The 17149-nt window shown below is 35.9% G+C and overlaps 1 protein-coding gene across 8 annotated transcripts in view; it reads left to right on the top strand.

The window, feature by feature from the left end:
• Positions 1-16692, top strand: part of Klhl13 (kelch like family member 13) — a 152703-nt gene extending 136011 nt beyond the window's left edge. For all 8 annotated transcript variants that reach the window (XM_036174715.1, XM_036174722.1, XM_036174718.1 and 5 more), the window contains 3 exons: positions 5160-5955; positions 12667-12780; positions 15122-16692. In XM_036174715.1, coding sequence (XP_036030608.1) covers positions 5160-5955; positions 12667-12780; positions 15122-15609 — 1398 coding nt within the window. In that variant the 3' untranslated portion in view covers positions 15610-16692. The remainder of the gene's footprint in view (positions 1-5159; positions 5956-12666; positions 12781-15121) is intronic.
• The last annotated feature ends 457 nt before the right edge of the window (positions 16693-17149 follow it).

Here is a 17149-nt window from a genome sequence, read left to right as displayed (position 1 = left end):
GGTGGATTGTTAGTACCAGGATCTTTTCTTTTTTCTGATGCATTGTGTTTCTAGTTAAACCACTCTTCAGCTTTGAGATATTTTCTCCCTTCCTTCTTAGCACCTTTTCTACTTAGAACTTCATGTTTCAAGATACTATGACTATTTCACATAGGTTTTTTTTTTGTTTTAGTTATTCCCTGAGCTAAATTATTATGAGTAATTTCTTAGTAAGATGAGCCTATGTTTTTAAAACTGTGTGCTGAAACCAAATGTTTTGGAGGAAATAGGCTTCGTTGTTTTTTTTTAATTAAGAAAAAATTTTGATTCATTTTACATACCAATTGCAAATTCCCCTGCCCCTCCACCCTCCTCTCCCCAAACATACTAGAAAGCACCAAGAAGAATTTAGTCTATGGAATGGGTTATGTAGAAGAAGCTGAAGTGATAGAATTGGTATTATAAAGGACTTACTAATAAATTGGCTTAGGAAACATTAAGTCACACGTGGAATTTAGCTAAAGGAGCACTGCCTCCTAAACACCCTAAAGATAAGTATCATGCTTACTAAGCCTGTTATAGATACACAAAATTTAGGTAGTAGTATATAAATGTTTACTCATTAGGATTGATCAGCCATTAGACTCTGATTCTTGTAACAAAGGAGATAGCACTGACTTACAACCAGCCATTAGTCACATCGATTCTATACCAAAGATATATCTCTAAGGGGCAGCTGGGGGTGCGAGGCAGCATAGGGTTAAACCATCATTAAGCAAGTCCAGGTCTACCATTAATCCCCTGTGCTTTTACCAGGTACACAAGATGATTCCCCAGTAACAACTATTTTAAAAAGAACAACACTGGCAGATTTATTATAATTATTATTATTATTATTATTATTCTGGCAATATGCAGTATCTTTGCTGCTGTATAAATCTCCTATCTGCCTATGTGGTCAGACTTGCAGTCTCCTGTCTCTGTTTAAATTGTTCAAAATGAGATTTAAGGATGACAGCGACGTATATAAAATGCATAAGCCTAAGGTGGATATAAGCTAATGAAATCTTTTGGTTGTCGACTCTTATTTGGGCATTAGCCACAGTCAACCAGGTGCTCTATTTAGTAAGGAACTTTACTTCATCTCTAAGAGTGTGGGCTGGTTTCTCACTGAGAAGGTGTATTATTTCTACTTTTTTCCTTAAGAGCATAAAAGCAGGCATTCATTTATTTAATCTGTACCAGGATCTCTTCATATGTAACACTGCTCCTTTAACAAACTAATATTTGATTTCTAATCCAATGTGCCATTGACTCATCAAATTACATTAATGAAGGTGTTTGGGTGCAGCCAGAATCATTTGAATCCACAGCATCAAGCAAGGACTAATGTGTTAATACGAACTAGCAAAATTATAATGTGGAAACTGTTTTGAGGATGGCTTGAAGGTTTGATTGTGTGAGAATTACTTGAAATAATATAGGCCAAGGAAATAGAAGTAAAAATTTGAAGAACAATTTGAAAAGGGACTAGAAGTGTTTGAAGAATTGTTTCTTGTTTTGGTGTTCAGACCTTTTAAAAGGTAGGGTTTAGATGCTCTGAAGAGAAACCAGAGTATGTGCAACCCCTTTAAATGAAGTAATACTATCTGAGCTAGCTTCTGTTGTAAGTCTGATTTCATGAGTAAATTACAGGGGAATTTTGGCCAAATTTTCAGATGAAATTAGATAACTTAGGATGAAATTTGAGTTATTTCTACTTAAAGAATTCTCAAAAGAAGATTTAAGTATTAAAGTGTAAGTTATTCTATCATATATGTAAATTACATTATATGTTACTGCCTGTATCCATTTCTAAAGTACTACTTCATTTAAACATCTGGAGATCGTCTACCTGAGGCACTACTAAGAGTCAGGACTGAGAAGTGGGTCAAAGCAAACAAGAATAAAGTAATCCTGAATTGTGCCAAAATTATTTACTCTTTGCCATCAAGTTTAATCTCTATATATTGTTAACTGTTTGAGGTTTCAACTCTTATCCCTATATTCTACACATGTTTGATGAAAATTAATTTCCTAATACATATTTACCCATGTCCCATTTATAATTAATAAGATCCTAGGAATTTTCTGTCCTAACAGGTATTACATTTTGTTATTGCATCTTGAATATTTGTAATATTGATTTTGCTGGGTCTTAACTTTGCTGTGTGCCCACAGTGTGGTGCCTGTTGTATAGAGGCTATAGAAAATAGTTAGTCCTTTTGTAAAGAAGATGACACTTCAAAGGGTTATCAAAAGTCCTCTGGCATTATTTCAAAGGTAGGAGCTATTTGTATTGATTAGATGTCCCGTCCAAGTCTTTTCCAGTCCTGGGCATCTGTGTATGTAGGTTACTGATATCTAGAAGGCATTCTCCAAATGCCCCTAAATAAAAGGTAGGTTTCTTCTCTCCTGTCATTTTAGTAATGTTTGTTTTGATTGGGTATTATTGAAGATGGGGGGGGGGGGCTAGGGCAGGGGAAAGAGAATTAAATGTCCTAATATGTTTCTTCCACAGAGACCGATGTACTAGGATTATAGTTGTACACCAGCATTCCAGGCTCTACTAACAATTTATGTAGCTTGCTTTTTAATCTCTTGTGTTGGTTCATTTTACCTTCTATTTAAACGTTTTCATTTTGATTTTGTTTAGGAGGAGATGGGGATCTCATTTTGTAGCTCAGGCTAGCCACTTACTTCTGCTTCCCAAATGCTAGAATCACAGGCATATACCCTCATACTCACTACATGCTATAAATTTAGATTTAATTTAATAGCTATTGGTCTTGTTTTAACATCTTAAATACCCACTTTTTTGTTGATTTTATTAGTGGTCATATCAATAATGACAGAAATGTTCATCTTTGAGAATTTTGTGCTATCATTAATTTTAATTTTTGCTTATCTCTACTAATAAATATTTACAAAAGCATAAATTACCTGTATTTCTCACTTACCTTGAGAAGCAGATTCATCACCTTAAACAGTAATGCCTTGTATCTAGTACCATTTGGGTAATCAAATATGGAATATTATTCTACTCAATGCTACTGAAGGTTTTTATGACACATCAGCCTGCCACTTCTAAAATAGTATTAAAATATATTTTATATTAGAAATCAAAGATATTTGGTACATTGTTAAACTGTGTTTCTAGAGCACCAGAATTTATTTTTATTTTCATTGTTTTTGTGTCAGTTTATTTTAGGTGTAAATATATAGCTACCAAATATATTGAGAAGTTAAATACATAACTACCAAATAAAATAAGCAGTTAGACATTTTGATGAATTTATACTCATCAAATCAGTTTTCTTAAGGGGAAACATTACCATCAGCCCTCCAGGCTCAAATGGATAGCTCCAAACTCTTGCTCACACAGAAGATCCTGGTAAAATCCAAACTTTTGTTAAACCCTACAAGCTACAAAATGATTTGTAGAGAGAAAGCAAGTAGACATGGGTGACAAGAATATGGGGAAGGGTGGAGTGAGAGTTGTCCATGTGAATTGTATACATGTATAAAGTTGATTTTAATTCATTAAAAATAAGTTATTAAACAAAATAGAACAAATAATAGAAACAAATGCAAATTCTTCTTGAGAAATATACTGTGAAAATATTTGTGGGCTAATCTTAGAGTTTTTACTGTTACTATATCTAACTGGCTTGTTATTTTATGCAAAGGAGTAATGCTTTATTTCCAGCCTACCACTGAGCTATGTCTTCAGTCCTTCATTTCATCTTTCAAGAGAAACATCAATAGAAGAATTATATAGTTTTGTCTTAAGCATAACACATCTCTTTAGCATAGCAGCCAGGAGGCTAACAATACATTGATTAATTTTATGTTATGTATTGAGCATACACTGTGATGAAAGTTAAGAATCACACACAGATGCACTGGAGCCTTTTTCCTATCTCTGTGTTATATACACACATAGAGATATTTGTGTGTGGGCTTGCTTTGTGGTTTACATTTGTATTATGTTTGCTGATATTACTTTTCTATTTTTCTTTTGACCTATCAGTTATTGAAAAGAGATCCTGCTGTGGAGGGCCCACTTTCATCACTTCTCCACTCTGAGGCAGTCAGTGCTGGGAAAATTCTGGGCTCTCTCACCCCAACTACTGCATCATGGGTTTTAATGCAGATAAATCCTTCCTGCCCTCATCAAATTCTCTGGCTTATATTTCTGGATAAAATATGAAAAATAACTTTGTCCTAGAAGTAATTGTGCTGTTAAGTCATTTATTGTGAACACTAACTTTGAATCTATGGAGGATAGTAACAATGATACCTCTACATCAAAGAGAAGTCAAAAAGTTGGATAGTAGACCTTTTTGTGACCTTCTAATTATGTGTGTTACTTTGAAGAACCAAGAAGAAGAAACTGACTATAATTGAATAACATGATTTTCCTAAAATTTCTATCTAGTAATAATTTCATCAGCATTTGAGAGAATGATAACTTTTTGAGGAAGAGAATTATTTTGGACATAGTCAATTTGAAGTGTTGCTTTTTAGGTTAACTGTAGTTAGAGTTTTCCTGCCTGGCCCACAGTCAGAACAAATCTCTCTTACCCACCAGTCCCACAGTCGCTCAGTCCCAACCAAGAAAGCACACAGAGACTTATATTGTTTACAAACTGTATGGCCGTGGCAGGCTTCTTGTTATCTACTTCTTCTATCTTAAATTAACCCATTTCTATAAATCTATACTTTGCCACGTGGCTTGTGGCTTACCATTACCTTACATCTTGTCATGGCTGAGGCTGGCAGTCTCTCTCCTCAGCCTTCTGTTCCCAGCCTTCTCCTCTTCCTTGTCCCGCCTACCCTATGCTTCCTGCCTGGCTACAGGCCAATCAGCACTTTATTTATTTTAACCAATCGGAGCAACACATTTGACATACAGAACATCCCACAGCAGTTAACGGATCGTTTTTGTTTAATCGGCTTTTTGCTAAATCAAGGTGAAGGTTGTTTGCATCTTCTTTACATCTTTATGCACTTCATAATCTTTTTTTGCATTTATACGGATTTTACAAAGTACTCTTACTCTTAAATAAGAGTTTCTGTGGTCAAAGTGTAGATGTCTAGAAAGCAGCCATGTTTTAATTTTCTTATTGGATTCCTAGGTTAATTTGGACAACTGTGTTGAAGTTGGACGAATTGCCAACACTTACCATCTTACAGAAGTGGATAAATACGTCAACACCTTCGTCTTAAAGAATTTTTCTGCATTGATAACCACTGGGGAGTTCCTGAAACTCCCCTTTGAGCGTCTTGCCTTCGTGCTTTCCAGTAACAGCCTTAAGCGCTGCACCGAATTAGAGCTCTTCAAAGCTACCTGTCGCTGGCTTCGCCTGGAAGAGCCAAGGATGGACTTTGCTGCAAAATTAATGAAGAACATACGATTCCCGCTGATGACACCACAGGAGCTCATTAATTTCGTGCAAACGGTAGATTTCATGAGAACTGACAATACTTGTGTCAATTTGCTTCTGGAAGCCAGCAATTACCAAATGATGCCATTTATGCAGCCAGTTATGCAGTCAGACAGGACTGCCATTCGGTCTGACACCACTCATTTGGTTACACTCGGTGGAGTCCTGAGGCAGCAGCTGGTTGTCAGTAAAGAATTGCGCATGTATGATGAAAAGACCCATGAGTGGAAATCTCTAGCCCCCATGGATGCCCCAAGATACCAGCATGGCATTGCTGTCATCGGAAATTTTCTTTATGTCGTTGGTGGGCAGAGCAATTATGACACAAAAGGAAAAACGGCTGTTGATACGGTGTTTAGATTTGATCCTCGATACAACAAGTGGATACAAGTTGCATCTTTAAATGAAAAGCGCACCTTCTTCCACCTAAGTGCCCTCAAAGGATATCTGTATGCAGTTGGTGGGCGAAATGCTGCTGGAGAATTGCGTAAGTCTGTGTACTTATCTTTTTCATAGAATACATTTTTTCTTTACCCAGAAATGTGTTTTAGTTCATAAAATAAATACTTCTAGAAGTTTAAAAACAAAAACATACCTAGGGTTGCATTTGTAAACGGTTTTCCAAGAAAATATCAAGGACCATCTATATATCTTATTTCAGCACATATTGTTGGTCAAGGTCCAAATTATATCTAATATGTAGTTTGCTGCATTGCAACAACTGTAACACACACATAGTTTTATAATGGAAAGGTCCATTGGAATGTCTATTTGATTAATTTATATTCTAATAGTGCCTTTGCAGAAGTTTGACCTAATCCTTCATTCTCCACTTTTAAAAGCCCACAAGCTATGGTACTTACTAGGTTAAGATTCTTCTTTACTGAGGCCTGGCTCTTATTTCTTCATTTCCAGAATTGATAACTAGTACAGGTCACATAGTAAGATAATATTCTTCTCAGAGTAAATATAAACAGTTCATTTAGTTTTAGACAAAGTTTACTATGACAATTAGGATCTGTGACTATTAGTTTCCATGATTACTCTCTTACTAAAACATCAGACAGGTCTCACCATTGTATACTTCTTTTGTCTTCTTAACGTTGGCCACAAGTGTATTTTAACAGAAATATTTTGGCTATATAAATTAACCACATAAGGTGTATTTTTCTTATTTTATATTAAATGTGAATAATATAATTTTTCCATAATGAATGCCAGAGACACTACATTTTATGTCTGTCACCACTATTATAGTTTAATCTCTTTTACTTGCCAACGATGCATTTTTTGAAAAGTATCTAGAAACAGTTTTTGTTGGTTTAAAGTTGCTTGTTGGGTTTTGTTTGTTGTTGTTATTGCTGCCCCAGTGTGGGATCTCAAACTCAGAGCATTATACGTGGTAGACAAGCACTGTATTACTGTGAGGTATAGCCCAGTCGCTGGCCTCCTTTTAGTCCTTTGATTCTATATAGTGTCCTTGACGTGACCAGTGTCCCAAGCTCCATATTGTCTGATTCTCAGTAATAAAAGATGGAGCTATTTATTGGAGAAAACAGGTACTTCCTCTTTTATACTTTCCTAAGTATAGAGCACTTTCTTATTAGTAACATGGCCTTTTCTGTCTGATTTCTCCCAATTTGAGTTATGATAGTTGTTCTAGGACCAAGCTCTGTAGATTTGGGAGCCTAGATAGCATGATTATTAACTGTGCTGCTTTCCCAATTGATTTCATTAGTCAGCCCTTAGTATAGAGCTGTTGTGTTAGGTCTCCTTAGTTTAACCACACACATTAGCTTCATTAGACTGTTTGAAATTTATGATATCTGAAAATGTCTAGAAAGTACAAGTGCTGATTTTCTGGGTTTTTATGAAAAGCAATTACCATAAAGATAGTCTTCAAGAGTTGACAGAATTCTAGATAGCAAACCCTGGCAGTTGGTGGTCATTTTGAAAAGTCTATTCACACATGGGATGGGTCCCTTTCTTAGTGCTTGCATGTTAATGTGATCATCCCTGTGAATACACAGCCACTTAATTTTCATTACACTGTCCCTAATATTAATTAGAAGTGTTATTCTTCTGGGAATTACACTGTTTAAGCCAAGGGGAATCCTTATGTAAAACTAAAAAGCTAGGAAGCTTCCTTTTGGCTTGCATCCCCATGTTCTGTTTCTCTTATGTTGTGCCTGGATAGGAATAAGAAATAAGTGAATGCACTGGGCAGATGACATAGGAATAGACTACCTTGAACATGATCTGTACCTCTAATTAGTGAAGGTTGCATTTATATATTTATAAATACACACACAGAGAGAGAGAGAGAGAGAGAGAGAGAGAGAGAGAGAGAGAGAGAGAGAGAGAGAGAGGCCATGAATTTGAGAGCAAGATAGGGTGCATGGGATAGGTTGAAAGGAAGACATGGAAGGAGGAAAATGATGTAATTATACTTTACTTTGAAAAAAGAATTAAAAATAGGCCTATTGGTACTGCTAGACCATCACTAGGCCTAATGGCACATACCTGAATTCATTACACTTGAGAGGCTGAGGATCCAGAGTTCAAGACCAATCTAGACCACATAGTAAAATCCTGTCTTGTTTGTTTGTTTGGTTTGGTTTTTTGAGACAGGATTTCTCTGTGTAATAGCCCTGACTGTCCTGGAACTCGTTTTGTAGAGCAGGGTGGCCTCGATCTCACAGATATCTGCCTACCTCTGCCTCTAGAGCCCTGAGTGTACGCCACCATGCCCAGCTGAGACCTTGTCTTTAAAAAGGTTTCAAAAGGTTAACCTAAGGATAGATAACTACTTTAAAATATATTATATTGTATTATCTACCTGAGATGCTATATATTGATTTTAATCTTATTTCAAACAGCATTTTTTACAACCGTTTGTCTGATTACAGTACAGATACTAACCTGCCTTGTTATGAGGCTGCTCTAGTTATAATTATAGTTCACTTTATAATATTCAATCCCTTAGCTGGATGTGGTAGTGCATACCTTTTATCCCAGGCAGACAGGCAGGTAGATCTCTATGAGTTCGAGGCTAGCGTGATATACAGAGAGAGTTCCAGGACACAGGGAAAGAAGACAGACAGGCAGGGCTACCCTGGAGTGGGGACAGAGAGGGAGGGAGGGAAAGGGGGGGAATCTTCCATAATTTGGAAAATATAAAACTATTCCTAAAATTTTATAGGAAATGATTACTTCCCAAACAGTATCACTGTCAAAGAGATTTTTTACTAAATATTTTAAGACACAGTATATTGGAGTTTTTAAAATTACATGATTGACATACTAATTACATTCAAATTGAGAGTCTTGATTCTGGGAAAGACTTCAGGCCAGAAGGTATCATTGCACAAAACTAAAATCAAGAGACTTCATTCATTTTCTGACCCTAACTAGCATTGCTTTTGAGCTCCACATATAATACTTAGTGGGAGGGAGAGTGTACTGTCATGTTCTGTTTTGTTGACATAGCAAAACTTGATCTAATTGTCCTTGGTTTCTTCCCAGTGAAGCTAGACAGTGAGTTTTTCTGAAGTTTATTCATTAATAATAATCTCTTTATATAAATCCAAACAGAACTTGTATTGGGTTCCCTGTCTAGTTTTGCATGCTGGCATTATTTTTGCAGTAAAAATAGGTTTAAAGAAAGTCTTTCATATACTTCTGAGGATTCCAGACAGAGACTAGATGAGGTTTATTGTTGTTGCTTGTTGGTTTGTTGGAATTCCCCTTATACAGACTTGCCAGCATCTCTTCCTGTAAATGACCATCCCCTTCTTAACTCATTAAATTTCCACACTCACATGCCTATGTAAATAGAGAAGGTGATGGGAAGAGGAAGGCAAGACATAGAGATTGATGGGGAAAGGCTCTTCATGATTTAACAGGTTCGTTAGTGCCAGTGCATCTTGTATTCTTCATAGACACAATATACATTGCCCAGGAATAATTATAAATGGAAAACAGTGGCAAACTTTGTAAGTCATGATAGATCATTTTAATATAGCAGGCCTTTTAAAATTCTCTCATGGAGTATGTAGGAGTGGCTAAGGAGAAAAATATCTAAGACGGTAGCACATAAAACAAAGACTGTATATCTTCATGTCTGGTGTCATATTGGAATATAATTCCTTGGATATTCTGCTTTCCCTGATATTGGTTGCAATAGGAAAATAGGATAAATATATAGGAGCTGCCACTTAAGTGACAAGTGATTCTTGTATTTCTGGCTTCTTTCTGAACAGTCTTTAGGTTCTTTTTTCCGACCTTTGAAACTGGCCTTCTATTGAAGTTTTCTATTTTGAAGATGACTATAATGGCTCAGATTTTTCATTTCAATTACATATTTAAAAAAGCTTTCAAATGATGAAATAACAGAAAAATGTGTTAAGTTTCAAATAAATATGCAGTAAAATTACTAAAATTTATTAAATGAGTCCCCATATCCTTTAATGGATTTGGAGTTTTGCTGATTACTAAACAATAACTCTGAGATTCTAGATCTAGAGTCTCTTTAAGACTTGCCCTGGACCTTGAGAATGGGGGTCCCTGAGCCAGAGGAAATAAGCATCATAATTATAGTTAGGAAATGGAAGAATCTCTAAGTTATACACCAGAACCTTAGAGCACTGAAATTGAGTTTCTAGTTTATGAGTCAGGACACTTCTGCAAAGTCCCAGAAACTTTATTTATAGCTTTGTGGGGTATTAATTCTCTAACACAGCAAATGAGCTCCACTCTTATAGAGCAAAAGCAATTGTGGACAATTCATAACCAAATAATTGAGTCTCAGTTCCAATAAAAATTTATTTATTTATGACCACTGAAATTGTGATTTCATATAATTTTCATGTTACAAAATAGTCCTTTGGTTCATTTTTTCCAACCTTTAAAACATTTTAAAGCCATTTGTATTGCTATATCGGGGGCCATACAGAAATGGGCAGGGGCTGTAGTGGCTGGGACTGAAGTTTGCTGATACCTATCCTGCATTTTCCCTGGTGCTTATGGTTGCAACCATCACTTTATGGTCCAGGCTCCTTGCCTTGTACTAACTTTGCTCTCCTCTGCTTGTCAGTCTTATGGACAGTATCTGTATCTGCTTATTATACAAAAGTGAAAGACAGAAACAAGAATATGCACATCAAATTTTGAAACAGCTACATTTCATTTTCATAATGAACACTTACTGATTTCCCTAATAAAAACACTTGCACACACAGAGACTTTAAAGGTTGACAATAAAGCTAAAATTACTGAGATGAATTTCCATCTTGCACTTAGAGGCTCCTGTATGAGAAACTATGGATGTATTCTTCCAACCCCTATTAGAAAAATGAAATTACCTTATGGACAGAGGAACAGCATTACCTTTTCATATAGGGAAATATTAACAACCACAGAGATTAGCTATTTAATTTCTAACTCCACCATAAAAAGAATAAGAGGAAAATAATGGAAACTGCATCAAGACAGGTGGAATTAGATATAGGAAAGTGCAGTTATAATGGAGAAATTTCAAAGTTCAACGAAAACATCGCATTAAGCAAAGCATATGGCTAGTCGTGAGATGATACCTGGAAGTCTTTTAAAAATCCCTTGTTAAGGTGTGAGATTAGATTGCTTTCTCATAGAAATTCTGTCCACTCAATACACTAAGTCACTTTGTATGCATGTGAGAGAGACAGGAAAGGGAAAGAGAATAGTGTACATTTAGTGTGTTTGCTGGTCAAGTGATAATCATGATAAAGCAAATAGAAATTAGTGTATAAAAGGCATCACAATACAAAAGGTAATAAGTACTTGAGGTGGCAGATAAACTAATTACATTGATTTGACCATCATATATGTATTCACACATTGGAACATCATATTGTACACTATGAATACATCAGTATTATGTGTCTATTAAAACTTTTAAAAAGACTTCAGTGCCTCATGTAAGACTAGAGAATAGGTCAGAATGAGAATAGTGAACGATTTTGAAATTAAAAATACCTAAAGTAAGTGGAAAGAGAAATTACTGGAGGGCTGTGAGAAGTGCTAACATATGGGGAGGATGGGAGAAGCATAAGTAACTGCATAAGAACTGTTGGAAGAAATGAAATTAGTACAGAAAACAAAGTCGTTCCTCCATCCCCACGTTTGCCTGTAGTTAAATGGAGAACCTGCTTTAAAGGTTTACTCTTCAGTTGGGATTACATGCGGCTCCAAGTAGCTAAACCTTAGACTTTCTGCTTTATGTCACAGTATAGAACTATATTACAAAGTCAAAACTATATCATAATGCTTGAAGGGAACCTACCAAAGCAAAATTTATTTTCAGGTTGGTAGTGTGCTTCCCTGCGTAGTGTTGTGGTTTTGTCAGTTGAAAAGGCGGGGTTGAGCGAAACAAAGAATTGGATTAGCTTTTGCAATATCTGTAGTTAATAATCTTAACCTTTCAAGTCCATCTAGACTTCATGCTTCCTACCAGTCCTCAGAACATCCCTATGTCTTTGTAAAAAGAATCATATTTTCTATCTGTCTAGGCTGATGATATTCTATTCTTACGTTTTCCAACAATGGATAGATTGAAAGATATTAAGTAATTGAGGTTGCTTGTCCGAAATACTGTACGTTGAAGATGACAAATTGATTTCTGATATGAAGTCCGCCTAATAAAGAACTTAACACCTGTTTCTAATCATCTTTTGGTTAAAAGTAGTATTGGTTACAGCAGTTGCTGTAGTCAAATGTGTACAACATAAACCAGGCAGTGATAATTTCCTCAGGTTCGACTGTGAAGTTAGTTTTTCATATATTGATGTTTCTTCCTGTATCCTATGTCCAAATAAGGACTCAGAGTTGATGTGTTATTCCTTCTTTATGATTTTTTAAATCTTTTTCTGTATTTTTATGGTAAAGAAATGTCAAATTAAAAAGATACAAATAAATGACAGAAAATAATCCTTAGTGTTTTTTTACAGTTGTATAATGTGTTAGATATTCATATCATCTAGCCTAATGTAACATATCTTAATGTTTTATATTAATATAGTCTCAAAAATTTTAAGAGTCCCTCTGAGGTCTCTCATATTGATTTATGCATTTTCAGAGATTAGTACATTATTATTACTCTACTAAAAAGAAAATAAAATTTGAGATTAAAAAAATCATTCTATTTCTTTTTTTTAAACAGCTACAGTAGAATGTTACAATCCGAAGACAAATGAATGGACCTACGTTGCCAAAATGAATGAGCCTCACTATGGCCATGCTGGAACTGTATATGGTGGAGTAATGTACATTTCAGGTAAGCAATTACCCTGTGAACACAACATAATAATGTTTATACTTTTAATTATATGATCTTTCCATATAGTGCTAGTAATAATGACAATTCTTGGAAAATAGTCAAAATATAATTTATATTTTAGGAGGAATATTTAAAAAAATTTTTTTTTCTGGAGCTGAGGACCGAACCCAGGGGCTTGTACTTGCTAGGCAAGTGCTCTACCACTGAGCTAATTACCCAACCCCTTTAGGAGGAATTTTGTGTGTACATTTGCATGTAAATGTTTTGAGAATTTTATAAGTTTACAAGCTAGCAGCAAACCAATTCATCTATACATGTATAATTTATAAGAAATTGGAAAGCATTTAGATTTGCCAGTTCATTTTTTTAAAGTCTCAATACTTTGTATTCTAGTAAACACCAATCATATTCTCTGTTCATACATAATAATTTGTTTTCCTAAAAATTTGTCTAAGTCATATTAGGAAATATTACATTATATAACATATAGGCTCTATTGTACATAAAATATGCATAATACTCTTTTAGTGTAACCGATCATACATACATACCTACATATTTACATATACATACACACACACAATATTCTCTTAGTATTATAATGGAGTTCTACTCTGGTGCCCTTATATACAGGGATATAGTTCTATAAAAATTCTAAAATGGCTCAATTCAAATAACAACTTTCATTCTCAAATAGTTTGTGCTTGAATTGCCCTTTTGTAGAATTCAGAAATATGTTTTAACATAATGATCACCTTTGATATTGACATTTAATTGTTTAGGCAATTTTGTTTCTCTTCCCCCCTCTTTCTCTCTCTTCATCCATCCTTCCTTCCTTCCTTCCTTCCTTCCTTCCTTCCTTCCTTCCTTCCTTCCTTCCTGTCTTTTTTCTTTCTTTCTTCCCTTGTCCAGGCTGCCTCTGATAGCCCTTTTACCCAGTTGAAGTCCTACAAATACCAGGCAAGCAGTTATGTTCTTAGAGAACAAAATTGTTGAGGGGATGATGAGTCGATGAATCACAGAGGGCTGCCTTATGATGTCTGTGGTCAAAAAGGATTAGGCCTGTAGCTGTGATTGGCAGGCTTCTAGGGTTCAATTCATGAGTGACCATGGGGCATCTTATATTGACAGAACCATAAAGGAAATCATATTGTATCACATACTTGTGTCATGTGTGTAAGTTCTCTACTGCTGTAACAAAAGGTCACAGGTATCAGGGCAGAACTAACATTTGAATGGTTTTAGTGGCGTGTCTTCATAACCGGTGTATGTTTCCAAAAAAAGTCATCTTCCACATTGATGTCAGGCTAAGACCCAAGCCAATTTTATAACCCCCCCAAAAATAACAAAAACAAAAACAATGGTTTGTTTTCTTGTAAGGCTTTAAAGCATAGAAAACTGTGCTCCCTTGATTGTTGTCTTACAACTTGATGCCTCTTGAAATGATACAGATAAAGATTAGCTCAGGTCTACTCCTTGTCTGCTGAAGATAGAGACTGATACTTTCATTACATAGGTTGGATCATGTTTCTTAGTCTTAAGTAATTTGTAGGTTATAAAGACCTAATACACTAACCAACTGCTACATATATGAAATTCCCATAATGTTCAGAATTCCAATTCTTTAGCTTTGCAAAGCAGATATCAGATGTCACTTTCTTCATGCTCACCTCAAACTCTACAAAACCAACCATTTTGCATAGTCTTCCTGGTTGGTATGTTACTGGCATGAGACTTTCAACACTTTTTAATAAATATTTTGCTTTGTATCTACAATCCTAATATGTTAATTAGAATGAGTATTCTGATTTGGAAAAGGAATTAATGGGTACCTGGAATTTAAAGTGCTCTAGCTTGGTGCTCAGCACCCATTGCCTACCCATTATAAACCCACAACAGACTGATGCTTTGTAGTTCAGATTTACTGCTGACTCAACTCTAATACTGGCCAAAATATATTTCCATTCATTGAAGCTTCTTCCTTTTTTTTCTTTTTTTTTTTTGGAGCTGAGGATCGAACCCAGGGCCTTGCACTTGCTAGGCAAGTGCTCTACCACTGAGCTAAATCCCTAACCCCCTCATCGAAGCTTCTTAAGTGTGATCAATCTTTATTTGAGAAAGTTATTATAATAATATAATACCTTATTCATTTGTTTTAAAAAGTTGAACATATTTTCTTTATTTGTTAAAAGAATATAGAGTGACAATATTTATAAATTTACTATTTCTAAGCTACAATATGCCATAAAATGTAGCTAAAAGTTACCTATATATGTGAGGACTTACTTTTACATTTTTATGATTTCCTTGCCTTATGCCTATTATTTTCATTCTCTAGGAGGAATTACCCATGACACGTTCCAAAAGGAACTCATGTGCTTTGACCCTGATACCGACAAATGGATCCAGAAGGCACCAATGACCACTGTTCGAGGCCTACACTGCATGTGTACAGTGGGAGACAGGCTCTATGTCATTGGTGGCAATCATTTCCGGGGAACCAGTGATTATGATGATGTCCTAAGCTGTGAATACTATTCACCTATCCATGACCAGTGGACCCCAATTGCTTCCATGTTAAGAGGGCAGAGTGATGTTGGGGTCGCTGTCTTTGAGAATAAGATCTATGTGGTTGGTGGATATTCATGGAATAATCGCTGTATGGTTGAGATAGTGCAAAAATATGATCCAGAGAAGGATGAATGGCATAAGGTTTTTGATCTGCCAGAGTCCCTTGGTGGCATTCGAGCTTGTACGCTTACAGTTTTCCCACCTGAAGAAACCACACCATCACCTTCTCGAGAGTCCCCTCTTTCTGGTCCCTGACCACCCTTACTGCTAAGATGCTATATTGCTCTCTTTGCAATGTGTCATGGTTATCTTCTTTTCCTCCCTTAAGTAGTATATCTGCTAGAATTAGCCTCCAGTAATTGATACAGATATTGGAAAAAAATTGACATTGATGTTACTTGTGATGTTTGTATGGCCTAGAATGTCTATACAGTAATAACAAACCATCCTGGAAATATATCCCATAGAAGCTGATGTTTAACATGAAAAAAAAGTATTGTCTATAAAAAGTTTCTTCAGTACTTTTTTCATGCTGTGTACTGGTGTAAGGTATTCGTCATCTTACATTATAAGCCAAGTTGAAGGTGGATTATAGTAAATGTACATCTGTGCTCACTAGGCTTCAGAGTGAAGTTTTCCTCTCATCTTTAACTGTAAGATGTCAAAGGGAGGCAGCCTGCTCCAGCAAGAAACAATACACAAAAGGTTGCCAACTCGCATGAGCTACCTCCCTCTTTTCATAAAGTATTTTTGACACATCTGTCAACCCACCTGACTGTGTGGGTGCATTGAGAACACACCAAGTTTCTTAGACATACAGGAGAAATAACTGAAATTCACAACATTAGTTTGAGGGGGAGGGAAGCATGACCCCTCTGCTTATAAGAATTGATTTGGGGTTTTTTAAGTGTGTATAAATATACACACACATACTATGTCAAACACAAATTTTTAAAAGTTGAATATCAGGTCATATAAATTTGAAATTAAAAATTGAATAAATCTTCTAAAAAGCAGCTTCCATGAAAAATGGGGATTCAGTATGCATATACCTAAAGCATATATGTAGAACCATACTGAATTTAGGTGGATAAGGGCTAGAAATTTTGAACAACTAAATTTGTCACTTGACCAAATTTTATCTTAAAAAAATCTGTATTCTCATCCTCTCCTTTGCTGTTGAGGTAACTGCCCTGTTCTGTGTATTCTGTATACTCTTGGTTGATGAGGTTATTTAGCACAAAGTGTAGCAGCTTCATCAGAAAAGCTGCCTTTGCTGTATGATGTTCATGTTTTCCCTTCTTTATTCAATAAAAAATGTTGCTTTGCTCTGCGCTATCCTGTTGTTGTTTCATTTGACTTCCATCTATTAAAATTCTTCTAGGGGCAAGACTGAGGAGGTAGAACAAGTGTGTGTGCCTTTTATTCAAAGAGGAGAGACTTGGGCCAGCCCTCACCTCCCTGTGAAGACATTGCTTGTTTTCTCTGAGGAATTAGTTTGTGAAAGATGCTAATTGGCTATTATGCAGCCCCTGTGCCATACCTGGGTAAACTACAGAAGTATTTACATGCCCCCGTTTCTTTTCTTCCCTCCCTTCTGTGACCTGCAAAGCTTGGTCCAGAAACCAGGATAGGGGTGGTGAGGGAAATGAAGAAATGACAAACACATCTACAGAAAAGCCAGGTTCAGATGAGATGTTGCCACTCTGATGGAGTGGCATTTACTCGGGCTGCAGTTCATGCATGTTAGTACGTAAACATGGGAGAGTCTGGGTAGGCAGTGTCTGTAGGCTGG

This window comes from Onychomys torridus, chromosome X (assembly GCF_903995425.1).
Source record: "Onychomys torridus chromosome X, mOncTor1.1, whole genome shotgun sequence".
NCBI classification, from domain to species: domain Eukaryota; kingdom Metazoa; phylum Chordata; class Mammalia; order Rodentia; family Cricetidae; genus Onychomys; species Onychomys torridus.
This window is presented reverse-complemented; position numbering and strand designations above follow the sequence as displayed.